The following is a 14,223-nucleotide window of genomic DNA, read 5'->3' on the forward strand; positions in this document are numbered from 1 at the left end:
AAGCTCTGACATGCTACAAATCCTGAAGCTGCTGGACTGTTTAGGCTCTGTGTGCTAAAGCAAAAGCTTGACTGTGACTGATGTTGATTAAATTTCTGAATTATACCTTTATATGTGGATTTATCAAGTAGCTGCTCCTGTCCTCTCAATTAAATTAGTTTTTAGTGTAGTATCTTTAGTGTGGGAATACGTTCCCTATTCATCACCTGTTCAATGAAACTGGTTTCAGTGCTTTAGGACAGATCAAAGAATTTACGAGTATATATTTTCTGAAACCTCTACTGATATTCTTTCATTTTGTGTTACATATCACCCCTAAATTAAATTATCTCTTTTTGGCCATCTATATTGACAGTGATTTGCAAAAATATTCATCTACCATGAACCTTTTCACATTTTGCCATGTCAATAACCAACATTATTGTAATCTACTAAGACTTTATGTGATTGAATAGTCTACTTGTCGACTATGTAGATATTAATTAGGGGTGTCAGAGTAAATGGGAGTCAATAAAAAGTCATTTTCCTAATTACAATTACAGTATGTACTATTTTGTGTTGATCTATCACACAAAATCTCAAAAAAAAAAATTTTTTTCATTATTTTTTTTTCATAAAGTGACTAAATGGAAAAAGGTTCAAGGCACATTAAAACTTTATCAAGGTACTTTATGGACTTCTCAACAGCTAAAATGTTGTTAAAGGCTTTTCTGCTGGAATACAACCTCCCTAGAAAACTATTCACAAAATATTATTCTGTTTCACTAAAGGCGAGCCAAAGCTATTTTTCATTTACTAATTTTCTCCGTTTAGTTATTCCTGGAGGCTGCAGCCTCTTGTAGCGAAGATGCAGGGTGCATACTGGAAACAGTCACCCACTAAGAGTCAACACAGGTACATGTAATTAATTAATTAATCAAAATTAACACATTAAAATTACAACCCTAATTTATTTGTATGTTGGATTAACTGTACTAGGTTGTTGCCAACATCTGATGTAAAATCTACGTCCTGGACCCCATTAGGAATATTTAAACTCAGAATAACATTGATGTATACAGTATTATTTTCCCCCAATGCGCTGTCCCTCCCCCCCCTTCCATCTTGTACTAGCATAATGATATCTTAGCCAGGGAGTGAATGCACCTGTCCTAACAGCAGGGGAGCGTTCAATTTCTAGCATGTTCACAGTGGTGTCCTAACTGCTCATAATGTAGGACACATGACACAAAACACTGCTGAGGTTAGGGTTTTACCATATGGGGTAAGGAGGGGGAACCAAGGGCCAGATGGGTCATATGGGCAGGGTTTGAATGCAACTGGGCCAGAAAAGCAAAATAGAAAAAGAAAAGCAAAATAAGAATCCTCAGATTTGGAGTCAGTTTTTTGTGCTTCAGGATTTAATGAAATAGCATTTGTTTAGGAATGACTTTTATTAATAACGACTGAAACATACATTGTTTTCTGTTTTTAAACCTGTCATCACTTTCCTTTACCGCAGCAGTCTAATGGTTTTGTATTGTAATCATCTAAAATACTTTGAATACCCCTTTGCTAATAAATAAAATGATCTTGTATAAAATGCATGAGTCTCACTTGAGAAGTTAAATTGCATGAAGTTTATTTGTTGCACATTTCATCCACAAAACCCAAACTTCTGAATGGTTAACCATAGGGTGACCAAACGTCCGTATTTCCCAGGACATGTCCATATTTCACATCCTGTCCCAGGCGTCGCGGATTATTTTTGGAAAGTGAGGAAATGTCCTGTTTTTTGCAGGACCCAGTCCAACATGTCGTGGTGTCGTCGTCCCCAAACCCCCCCACGCCCCCGCTGAAAAGTGTCCTGGTTTTCCCAAATGAAAATATGGTCACCCTAGTTAACCAGCATAGAAACTCAGCTGATGAGTTGGTTCAAGCATGGTTTTGCCCTGCTGGATGTCTGAGTCTACATTATGATATTCTGCAGCACATGACCATGAGGCAAAAATATTTTTATAAAATAAATACTACAGATTTGAGTAATAAAAAAAGACATTTATTTATTTAAGACACAGATTTATTAGTTTGATGCATAGATCTCCAGTTTACTCAGAAAAATGACATCCATTAATGTCAGTTTGGGAACTTTTTAGAGCTTTGAACTGTGGCACTTGTGGCTTTCCATAAATGTTGTTATTTCTTTGTGTTTTAGGTTCTTATTTGATTAGATTTATGCTCCAAATGATATAGCATAAGTGGGCTGAACCTTCCTTCAGCAGCTGAGGGTCCACAGCTGCATCTTCATTTAATTTATAGCCGTTCACCTCTTCAATTCATTTATAACCAGTGAGCACATGCCATGTACTAACATCAATCCTGAGCGAGTTACAAAACACCACAGCCATTAACATTTAACAGCCTCCAAACGTTACCTATTGGACGTTTTCTATTTATTATTTCCACTAGCAAAGATACACAACAAGTCCCTGGCAGAAACTGCCGTGTTAGCACCATTAGAGGAGAGAACATAGAGATGAGAGAGGATCAACTGCAGAAGGTGCACCTGCAGCTCCATCACAGTGATGGAGACTGCCTGATCCAGATCCAAACCAAGGCTGCTTATTGTCCTCTCTCACCATTTTAAACTCTATTAATGAAGACAGAAGTTTTGTTGATGACTAAACCATTTTGAGTTTGGGATGGGGGTGTCATTCCTTGATGCAAAGACAAATAAGATGTCATGTTTTATGTAGATTAAATTTAACATGTATATATTTCTTTAAACAACAGGCCTGTTTTAAAAACAAAATTTTGACCATTATTTGATTGTTAGAAGATCTGGGGAACACTCACCCAGTAGTCCACCTATCTGGATATAACAAAAAATAATGTTTGGAAAAATAAAAGTGAGACATTCAAAGTGGCAGCATCATACTTAGGGTTTGTTTCACTGTCTTTTGAATTCCCATAAAGCACTTTGAATCTAGTTTTCCATGGATGGTGCTATTCAAATAAACTTTCTAGGAGGCATTTAACTAAATATTATGGGCCTGGAAGTGTGTGTTTAAGCACATATGAATAATTTCCACTGTGTGAGATCGGAAGAAGAATCTATAGTAAATTTTAACTGGAGCACCTGATTTTAATACACTGGAACTATTTGTATGACCAAAAAAGGATGGTTTAATCAAATATTTTCCTTCAGTATTGCATAATAAAAATATTCATGATTTTTGGCAGTTCATATATCGTTCGCTCAGTGTTTCAGTTGCATTAGTAATACAATGATAAGCAAGCTAATTAAATTATTCCCATTGACAAATATTGCAAACACATCCTATGCTGCGTATTGATAAAAAGCTAATGTTCCTGTAATAGATTCTTGAATAGGTCTGAGAAGACTGATTCTGCCTAAAATGTACATTTTTCAGTGAAAAGAAATATGGCCTGTAGAAGGTAGTACTCAAATTTAGATGAAAAATATAAAAAATATCTGGAATTAAAAAAAGATATATTTATACTTAGTTGTCTCGATTTTGAAGCTGAAGCAGAGACTAAACCTAGCTCAAATGAATTTATCACATTGCAGGCAGTTCAGTTGAATAAAGTTTACTTTCAATACAAATCCTCATGACTTGTTTGTCTTGATTTTAATCAGCGGGTCAATTTGACCCAGAACAGTAAAAGCTCAGGATGTTTTATAAAGATCACAGCTTTGCATTTAAACAGTAACACAAAAAATGTCTGGTTAACTTTCAAAGATAAATAGTTAAATAGAAGTGTTTAGTAGTTTTCAGTGGGCATAATGTAAATTCACATTTTTTAGGTCTGAATGAGTGATTCTGTCAAAATGTACATTTGTGAGTGAAAAAAAATAATTGCACTGTAAATATTGACTCAAATTTAGATGAAAAATATAATAATCAGAATTAAAAAAAGATTTGATATTTTTTAGTTGTCTGACACTATAGCATGACTAAGCACTCAAGGTATATTGCCAATTTATCATTATTGCAATATCAGCACATGTAATGCACTCATTAAACAAAAGATTCAAATGAGTAAATATAAGGTTTTGTGGACTTTGCAACAGCCAGTAACTTGTGAGGGAGGAAAGAGATCCTACTGAATAAAACAAATCTCTTGTAAATAAGATTTTGGATCTTAATGAAGCAACCTGTATAACCAAAGGTTAAAAAAAAAAAAACAAACAAAAAAAACAACTAACAAAAGCAAATAAATATATGTTATAGATTCAGTGTAACTAGTAACAGTGTCAGCTGTATTTGCTAAGGAATTTGACTGCAGATTATTTAAAACATAGTTTCTAAGATGTATCACCTTAATTAGTGTTCCCACCAATGGCTAGACAAGTGAAAGCCTGATTATGCACTCCCTATCTAAAAGTTAGATGGAAATTTACTGAGATGGCTGATAACCCATCTCAGTAACCCCAAAACTACATTAAGATTTGTAGCTGTAACAAGATAAAGTGTGGGAAAGTACTATACTTTTTGTAATCTAGATTCTCGTTGAATTACTAAAAAACAGCAACTCAGTCGTATTGAACAATAAATCTAGATTTTAATGTATAAAAGGAAGATAAAGGACATCATCTAAACAAATGAGTGCTTCAGTGCATATAGATTGTTTTCAGAAATAGTTTTTTATTAACATTGTATGAAACTGCAAAAAAGTCTGTATAAAGGCATATGACATAGTTCGTTTTTTATACTTCAACTGCATGTATGCAGCTTTCTTCAAAACTGCATACATGCTGTACTAATTTGTGAAAGTATTAGAACGGCAGTAGAAACATAGTTTGCTAAACAGTTTATGTAACATAAATAAGTTACTAAAACACATTGTAAACATATTGGTGTTTCGCTGCTTTATGTGCTTTATTATTGGGGCGCTATCCCTTTAAGAAAGTGACAGCAACAGGCGGCGGAGTAACTGGTCAGGAACTGGTCAGGAACGTACGGGGCTGTGGAGGAATCCCAAAACTTTTCCAACTCTGTAAAGTTGTCTTTCTTCGCTGGTTCAGCTCACTCGCAGCCTGTCACTGGACTGGTTAATAACTTCCGCGCTTTCTTGTATCATCTGTGGACGATCAAGTAAATGCAAAAGGCTGATTCGAAACGAGAGGAAAACTTCTGGAATGATGCCCGAGCGATTGCATCCCTTCCTTCTCCAAAGTTCAGCTAAGGTGGCTAACGTTAGCTAGCACAGGAACTGCTTGCTAAGCGCGATGCGAAAATTTTTTTATTCACCAAAATTATTCGGAGTAAGCTCAGTTGTAGAAAAAGACGCGTGAGTATAAAAAATGTCTAAATGTGAAAGCTTTCATCGTCAGTTTGCTATGATAGCCGGGGCCAGGGTTTAGTATCAGGCTAATCCGCTAGCTTCTTTTTTCTTTATCAGAACTTGGTAAAGTCCCAAAGAGGAATAATAACGCGACACACCTCTTGTTTATGAGCTCCGATCATGAAAGGATCGCAGCACTTTTACGTTTCATTAAACTTAGTTTATGCTTTGACCTAACCGAGAAGCAGCATCTGCAAAACTTGAGAGATGAGGGAGGAGGTGTCCACCGAGATGACCGCTGCATGGTGATTAAAATTGCAGTTATGTGCTGACCGCTGCCTGTTAAATCACAATGACATTTCACTTTGGAAACTTTTTAAAGACGTTGCTCTGAGTTCTGTGGGTTTATCTGTGCATCTACACAAAAGCAGCCTAGTGCCACTCCTGTTTTTCTGCCAACTATTTTTTAGTTTTTCTGTGCCTAATCACAACCGTAAACCTGTCTGTGGTGCACTTTGCAATTTGGATCCTACCTCCCTTTCATCTGTTACACTATCTCGGATAAAGCTGAGTGTTTGAGGATGAAGGTGACAGTAACTTTTGGACAGACAGGAGTAGTCGTGCCCTGTAAGGATGGATGGACTGTGAGGGATCTTATCCAGCAAGCCACCCAGAGATACAGGAAACTACTGGAGCAGGTATTTAATGGTACTTTTATTATTGTATGATCTCCATTTCTGACTATTGTGATGCTTTGACTTCAGCCGGTATAATTGTATGACAATATTGAGTAAAAGTACCATGGTTTCTCATGACCGTATTACCGCACAACATTTTAAAGCTGTTGTATAAGTTGTATAAGGTGAGGTGTTGTTTTAAAAACATATTTATAGTGGCTGACACTCTTCATTTCCCAAACTTGACTGTCCAACCAGAAATATTTCCAAATAGTGAACTTCTGAATACACATCTTATTCAGTTGAATAGAGTAGTTTGTATCTTGAAAATTTGTAGGTGGAAGGTGGTGCAATTATTTTTAATGGAAAAAAAATGGCCGAAATGTACAAACATATTGTTCTAAAACAATATGTTTTCAAATCGTTGGTATGTGTCTTCAGTGTTTAAAAGGCAGCTGTGTTAACAACTTTGCCAAGGGTAACCAGATGGATCTGTGTATTTGTGAAAATGAACAAAACCATGAACAATTTTTGCTTTTTCTTTCAAACGGTCAGACTTTTCAGCCATCAACTAGACAGATTATTCATTATTTTATTATTTTGTAATAATATGCAAAGACTTTTATGAAGAATGTCAGAAGAGAGCTAAGATCCGTTTTTATGAAAAAGTACTTTCATAACATTTGATGTCCCTAAAGACATAAGAAAATCATCCAAAAGCTCTTTCATTTTTATATCATTAAAGAACCATAAGATTTTCAGAGCCCTAAGTCTTGGGAAATTAGACAAAGCCACGGAGGTCCGGTTCTCAATAACTGCTGTATAAAAAATTAAAAGCGTATCTGATATGAATCGGGATGGCCGAGACAGGAGCAGACACGAGTCATTTCCAATTTAGTTGTGAGTGTAAAATGCAAATGACTCCGTCTTGTGATTCCTTTATGACTGCTGTTGATTCCCTGCACTGCTCTCAGGGCAGGAACCCCATGACCTCCATCAGACAACCAAATCATCTCAGTGACTTGCTTCATATTGGGTCCATTATTCAAAAAGCACAGCAGCCTTATGGATAGATAGGTTCAGTTTTGATTGAAGGAGAGATGTGTCGAAGCAGTGTGTGTATGTGGGAAACTTTGGCTGGAGAGATGCCCTCATTTTCCTCTTTTTTGTGCTCTCTGCACCTTTTTTGCCTTTTAATCTGCTATCCATATACCACCCTCTCAGCCCACATAGCTCTCATTTATCATTCTTATCTTTCACACCAGTACATCTCTTCTCCACCTTCCACAGTGCTGTGCACACAGAGCTAAAAGCTTTATTTCCCCTTCAGGTAAACTGTGCTTCCTCTTTGTGCAGTTTCCCCTTTAATGAAATGATCCATATAGAACTAGGAAGGCTTTCTGTTTTTTTACATCTGTAAACCAACTGGTTTTGCAAACTGATAACAAATGGAATTAGATTTGTGTAGCTCATATTCGCTTTCTATAAGCTCACAAAGTGTTAACGATTAGTCATTATTGATTACTGGACACTGAACCTGTCACGGCATTAAACATGCTGTGACAAGAGCTTTTTTGTAGTGTACAGTGTGTGTGCTCTTCAAACTTTGCGAGGGAGGGTGATAGCATTCAGTAAGGTAATGAAAACGTGGTGTACTTGATTGTACTTGTATACCGTATAATTAGTAGTCCAGTCAAGTTTATTTGTATAGCACATTTTACCAAAACAGTGTTTTCAAAATCAAAATAATCAAGCAAATAGACTTCAAATATGTTGATCAGTGTTCCAGTTACTAAGTAGAGGCAACTCTAAATAGATGGATTTTTCGCCTTGACTTAAAGGAACTCAGAGTTTCGGCTGTTTTGCAGTTTTCCAGAAATTCATTCCAGATTTGTGGTGCATGGAAAGTGATCCTGCTTCTCCATGTTCGGTTCTGGTTCTTTGGACGCAGAGTAGACTAAAACCAGATGACCAGAGTGGTTTGAAAGATCGACACAATAGCAGCAGGTCTTTAATGTATTGTGGTGCTAACCCATTAAGTAACTTAATAAACTCACAACAGTATCTTAAAGTCTATTCTCCACTCTAGCTAGTGTACATACTGGTGTGAATGAGGATCCATATGGTAATAAAACGTCCTAAATTTGATATCTAAATGTTGCTTTTTAAAAAGTCTTTACTTTATATTTTCCTTATGATGTTATAATTTACATTTAGTAACAATTAAGTTACAATTTTCTTTTTATTAATTTGTGCATGTTATTGGTTGATGGCTTTCAAGTGTTCACAGGAATACTTTGAATACTGGAGGTCCACTGTCAGTGAAGCAACTTACTAATGTTTCATTATGAAGGTTTAAAAAGTTCTTCCTACTAAAACCTGCAGTGTAGCAGATTAGTTACAAATTTATCTGTTAACTTTGTAAATTCCCAATGAAACACAGATGACACTGTTTTGTTATCTCTAAATTAGTTTAAATGAAACTGAAAAACAAACGAGCACACACTGTGTTGTGCCGGACTTTGTCAGATTTGACTTAATTAAGCACATTTTAGATCTTAATGTTCACTGAGAGACAAGGTGAAAGCTGCATGTGTTTTCTGTACCCCTCTGTTCCATTAATCAAATCTTTAAACACATGGTTTTCCACGTGTGTCAAAGAAATTATTTGGCCCGGATTTGCACCGTGAGTGAATTTGAGCTTGCTGTTCTTTGTTCTTTTCTCCATCTTCCCTCCTTCCATTGTAAGTCTCTCAATTAATCCTCTTCCTACAAGTCCTAACATTATTATGCTTTTCTTCCTCATAATTTTGATTAATTTTAAGAGAAATATACATATTTTTTGGCATAAAGTTTTTCTCTGCTTCTCGTTTCACAACCTTATAACTATTGACTTCTACACTTCTTTCTCCTCCCTTTCTTGTTGGACTCCTTGGGAATTTTGTTTTTCTCAATTGCTTCATCACATCCGTCTTTACTATGTCTTTCTTTGTATTTCTTCTCCATGTATTTTTCCCCATGTGCTCCCCACCCCCTTCCTGTTCATGTCACTCAGTCATTTTTCTGCAACACTAATCGGTTGTAGCTGTATAATTATTGCCGTTAATGTGTTTCAGGATTAGAAAGCTGGGGTGTCTGTGTTGTAAAGCCGTCCAGTCTCCCTAATCTTCCTTCACAGTGCTCGGCAAATCACATTTTAAAATTCTTACTGAGGCAGCTTGCTTTCTGTCTGTCTTCCTCAGCCTTCCCTCCCCCATATTCCTAATGCTACTTAGTGAGTTCAGTGTTGTATTAAAACGATTTTTATTATCTTGTGCTTTCTTGCATGTGCATCACTTTTAAATTGACACTCTTAGGCTCATTTATGAGCTCTTTTGTTAAGAGTTCTCAGAATTGTTAAAGAGAAGCCATTGCTTAACAGAGGAAAGCAAAATCTAGTTAAGTGGCCTGAAAAGTGTGTTCCTTGAAAATGAGCTGTGAAATGAGCATAGAACATTTATGTAGTTGTTGTTGCTATTTTGTTTTATTTAGCTTAGAAATGTCTTGGTCTTCAAACTGCAGGCTACTACACATCATGTATAATGATGTGAATAAATATATCAAGGACGGCTTGTGTTATTCTAACCTACTTTAGCATATGAATATTTCAAGGTTATTTTAAGAGTACAGAGACGTTAAAGTATTATAAATAAAAAAAGAAGAAAATATTCAATGTTCATAGGCCTGTCGCGATAAACGATAAATCAATTAATCATACGATAAATTAAAACTATCAACGTCATTTTAATTATTGGCTCTATCGTCTCTTCCGGCCCTTTTCTCTTTCTGTTGATGACCCTGAATGGAAAAAAAGCTCAACTCTGATGCTCTCCACTGACCCTCCCTTCCTCACTTTCTTGGTGTAATGCCCAGTGCACACTACACAATCTTAGAGCTGTCGGCCGATTGTCGGCTCATTTTCAAAACCTGAGAGACCACGCATTAGCCGACAGAAATCCCAGGTATAACGGTTCGATTGGGTTTGATGTGGTGTCCAACAATGGGCACAAAATAATGGCTACAAGTCCAGTTAAATAATTTTAATACCAGACATTAATCAATGTTTACTACAATCTACCTGCAATACATGTGGCTAGTGTCAGTCCTGACTGAATGAAAATCGTTACAACCTATTTATGTCACCTTAACGAAGAACATCTGAAAAGTTAGCGGGTTCATCAACTGCGTAGCAATTTTGCTCCAACTCCTCCCCTTGTCATTTCTATATTCTTTGCACGAAATGTTGAATAAACATTAATGTTGTTTCCACATATCATCTCCAATGTCTGCTGAACTTCAGGTTGCACCCTCTGTAATTTCTCCTCAGAAAGTACGGAGGAGAATAGCTGTATTTTGAAGTGCTCATGATTCAATTAATTTTGATTTGAAAACTTCTCATCAGAAGTACAACAGCCCTGAGCATGATGCAGGCACCACTATATTTCACTGTGGGCCTGGTGTTCTGTTGTTCTAGTGATTTTCTTGTGCCAAAAATACTTTTAGGCACTGGGGCTTAAAACTTCAAATGTACCTTTTTTTACAGAGGCTATATTCACCATAAAACAACCAGAAAATTGTGTGAGGGATTAATACTGCAGTATTATGTTCAAAGTAGTCTGTACACTCTTATAAGGCAACAATAGCATGTTACATTTATCAATCAACTCAGTTCAGCTTGACCTGTAATTATATGATTTATTTCCAAGAAACAGCTCTGGAACTAGAGCTATCAGTCTTGATTTATGAATGCGAATTTGTTGTGGAAGAGTGTGTGGCTGTATTGAGAAAAATACTAATATATTTCAAACAGGTCACTGTGGGGAAATCAATAAGTCTTTCAAATAGGTATCTAGCTTGCAAAACACGAGAAGAAGAGGCGCCAGAAAGGGAGGAAGGAAAGAAAAGTAACAAGTGGAGGCTGTTTTCATGGGGAGTCACCAGGAAGTTATTACAATGTTGACGGACTTTCTTAATTGACTAACGAAACTGCAGAGTGTGTTCATGGGGGTTTTCGAATGTGAACAAATACTGATTGTTTTTTTGAATGTTACAGTTTTCCTAGGTTTTAATTAAGAGGAAGTTCTGAAAATTTGTGAAAACAGTACCTACTGTGTCTACAGTAGTTCAGTTGTGATTAGGTAGGAAATGAAACCAGTCAAACGTTACTTTGTTCTGCTTATAACTTGCAGTATTAATGAATGTGGTTCAGAGTGATTTTTGTTGTAAAAGGCTACACTTCAGTTAAACAGTATGCAGCAACACTGGCTTTTGTATTGGCAGAGAAGACAAAGTTTTGGAAATTTATCAATACTCAATCTACTCAAAATCAATATTTTTAATAGATATAACATAAGTGTACTTTTCCTACATTAGTACATTGTAAACACACCCCTGACGTGTTACACCTTCACATGTTTAAATTTAGAATTAGGGAACTCTTACTTCATATATCTATAGGTATAGTATGCATTCATACTGAAGTTTTATGTTTCAGACATCACAGATGAATTTGAATAAAGTCACCTGCGGTAAATATTCTAATTTTTTACAAGCCATGACAGAAAATTAGCACTTTAAGCTGCTATCTAGGGTACTCCACAACAAACTAATGCAAGAATATCATGCAGAAGATTAAGGACCACCAGTCTGCTTTTTTAGGAAGCAGGCCACAGAGTTTAGGTTTTCGGTAAAATGGTGGCAATGGAGTGAGAAATATCAGAAGCTCACTTGATGTTTTTGTTAACATTTATTGTTTTATACTTAAAATAAGACATAATTTTTTGTTGAATAAATACCATTCAATATGCTACCAGGGCTCCGCCAGAATTACTAATCAAATGCTACTTGTTTGTTAACAAACACCAGCTAGTGTTCAACAGTGTCATGCCGGGTGAAGATGTTAACTCCATACAGCCTAATTATTTTGTAATTTTTCAAAGAGGAAGTTGTTCTGTTTTGCCTTGAGTTTGCATGAAGTCACCCTCTAACTTTTCAACTTTTACTTTTGTGCCTTTCCTGCTTTAAGAAGAGATCCAGAGGGGCGGTTGATGACCTAAAAACAGTTGCAGGTCACCAAAGGAATGAGGGTGTTGGTGTAAGGCAAATAACTTCTGCCACAACATTTTTCACTGCTTCATGGAGATAAAACACTATTGGTTCTCTACAAGCGGGTTAGTGCCTGCAAAACTCGGCTTTAGTACACAGAAAAGTGAACTTTCCTTGTAATTTTATGTTGCTAGAAGTTAGAGCTAATTAAAAGTTTTGTGGTTGATCAATATACAAAGAATAAAAAATGCAGACAGTATTTGCTGTAGTGTTTAGCCTACTTGCAAAATAGATCAATTTGTTTGTATGATTGAAATAACAAAGAAAAGTTATGCTCCTCTAAATTTTTTTTTCTCATTGTATAAACATATTCAATATGTAATCATTGTAAAAATCCATACAGGTTGCAGAAAAGTGCACAACCTTCTCTTCTCACTTCTATTTAAAGAATAAAGATAATTTTATGTTTGCCATGTCTTTTTGTCAAAAGAGAGTCGAGATGAATATGTAGATTTTGTAAGCACTGTTTGGATTGAGATTGTGAAGTTATGTAATATTGCCAATGCAGTTGTGTCAATGTCAAAGTGGGACTTCAAAATTCTTCTAAAATAAAAAAAACCCCTGAACATATGCCAAGTACTAACAGTTGACAGTGCTGATGTGTAAACTGGCTTGGTGTCAAATAAACTACAGCACACTGCAGTTTATTTGGAAAGGAAAACAGGAATCATGAGAAGCTAAAGTAAACCCACGTTCAACCAGCTGTTGAACAACAACAAAAACTGGTGAAATGCTTTGATTTTCAGTGGTAAAAATGCAGTTGAAGTGGACAGAGATTATATTTAACTTGTGAGAATACTTTATTGAAAGTTACTAAACATGCAATGTGATATACAAATACAGTATAGATTTATATACGTTTTTACATTTGGTCACTTTACAACCACTAACTTCAATGAATTTAGTTCTATTTAGTTCCCCTTTTTTATTGAGCTTTTGCAAGTAAATTCTTTTTCTCTGGATGAGCTGTATACACAGTATGTGTGGTAAATGTATCGTGTGTCTTCTAAACCAACACATAAGTACTCCATCATTATGAAGAGAAAAGAAAATGACAATTAATTTTCTAATTATCTTACAAATGAAAAAAAGTGTGCATTCACCCCCTTTTTGTCAGTAGAACTACCTTTTAATATAATTACATCTGAAAGCGTTTTGTAAGATAGCTGAACCTTAGTCAGAAGTTAGGTATTTAAATCTGTGCTTTGATTAGACCATTCTATTATAAGCCAGTGCATTGAAGCTGTATTTTTAGGGATATTGTCCTCTTGGAATAAAACCTTCTGCTCCATGTTTTCTCTATTTTAATTTTCTTCCAGGACTGCTCTGTATTTTGCTCAATTCATATTCCCATCAGCTCTAATCAGAAACCCTCACAGCATGATGCTACTACCACTATGTCCTACTAAGGGAATGATGTGTTTGTAGATCATGTGCAGTTTTACTTTTCCAACACAGTGTTTTGCTTAGCAAGGTTGCTTACATCAGAACACTTTCAAAAATGTAATAAGAACCAGAATTTTCCCTTTTATGGCAAATACAACGTAATATAGACAATGGGTCATCTTTAGATTAGATATAACGAAGCTGATATTTCCAACTTTGACATGTACGACATGATATGTACCTGCCAGAACCAATATGTCATAACTGTAACAGTCTCAGTTTTGTGTCTGTGTGCTCAAATTAAATTAGTTCTGTGAAATAAGATACAGTTAAGTTTGCGTTCTGTGTGGATTGGACTTTAGAGGCTTGTACAGGAACACAGAGTGGCTCCTCTGTTCTTCACACCTGACCCTGAAAGAAAGATGTAATGAAGCAGCTCCCTGTAATATTTTGATGGATACCTTTCTGTAGGCTGTGTGCGGCTTTTAGGATGTGGGTGTGTGTTTTCGCTCGTGTTGTTGTTGTCTCAATATGTTGTTCGACAACTAGCTCTGTGTAGTCAGCTGTCCAGTTCTGTGTCGGTGTCATTAATCACAGACCCAACACAGCAGAGAAAAGGGGGTTAGGAGGGAAAGAGAATGGGCCAGCCGAGAGTCGTAATCTGTACAAGGCACCTAGAGAAAGATGTGGAAGATGTGTGGAGGTTGGAAACAAAGGGAACAGAGGG

At 36.1% G+C, this 14,223-nt stretch overlaps 1 protein-coding gene across 6 annotated transcripts in view; it reads left to right on the forward strand.

Moving 5' to 3' along the window:
• Positions 1–4,913: 4,913 nt before the first annotated feature.
• LOC122840311 (partitioning defective 3 homolog B-like) overlaps positions 4,914–14,223 on the forward strand; it is a 218,629-nt gene continuing 209,319 nt past the window's right edge. For 3 of the 6 annotated variants that reach the window (XM_044132596.1, XM_044132599.1, XM_044132597.1), the window contains exons 1-2: positions 4,937–5,191; positions 5,898–5,987. In XM_044132596.1, coding sequence (XP_043988531.1) covers positions 5,144–5,191; positions 5,898–5,987 — 138 coding nt within the window. In that variant the 5' untranslated portion in view covers positions 4,937–5,143. Of the gene's footprint in view, positions 5,988–14,223 lie in introns of all 6 variants that reach the window. The other 3 variants (XM_044132600.1, XM_044132598.1, XM_044132601.1) reach the window with 3 other exon arrangements.

This window comes from Gambusia affinis, linkage group LG11 (assembly GCF_019740435.1).
Source record: "Gambusia affinis linkage group LG11, SWU_Gaff_1.0, whole genome shotgun sequence".
In the NCBI taxonomy this organism is placed as follows: domain Eukaryota; kingdom Metazoa; phylum Chordata; class Actinopteri; order Cyprinodontiformes; family Poeciliidae; genus Gambusia; species Gambusia affinis.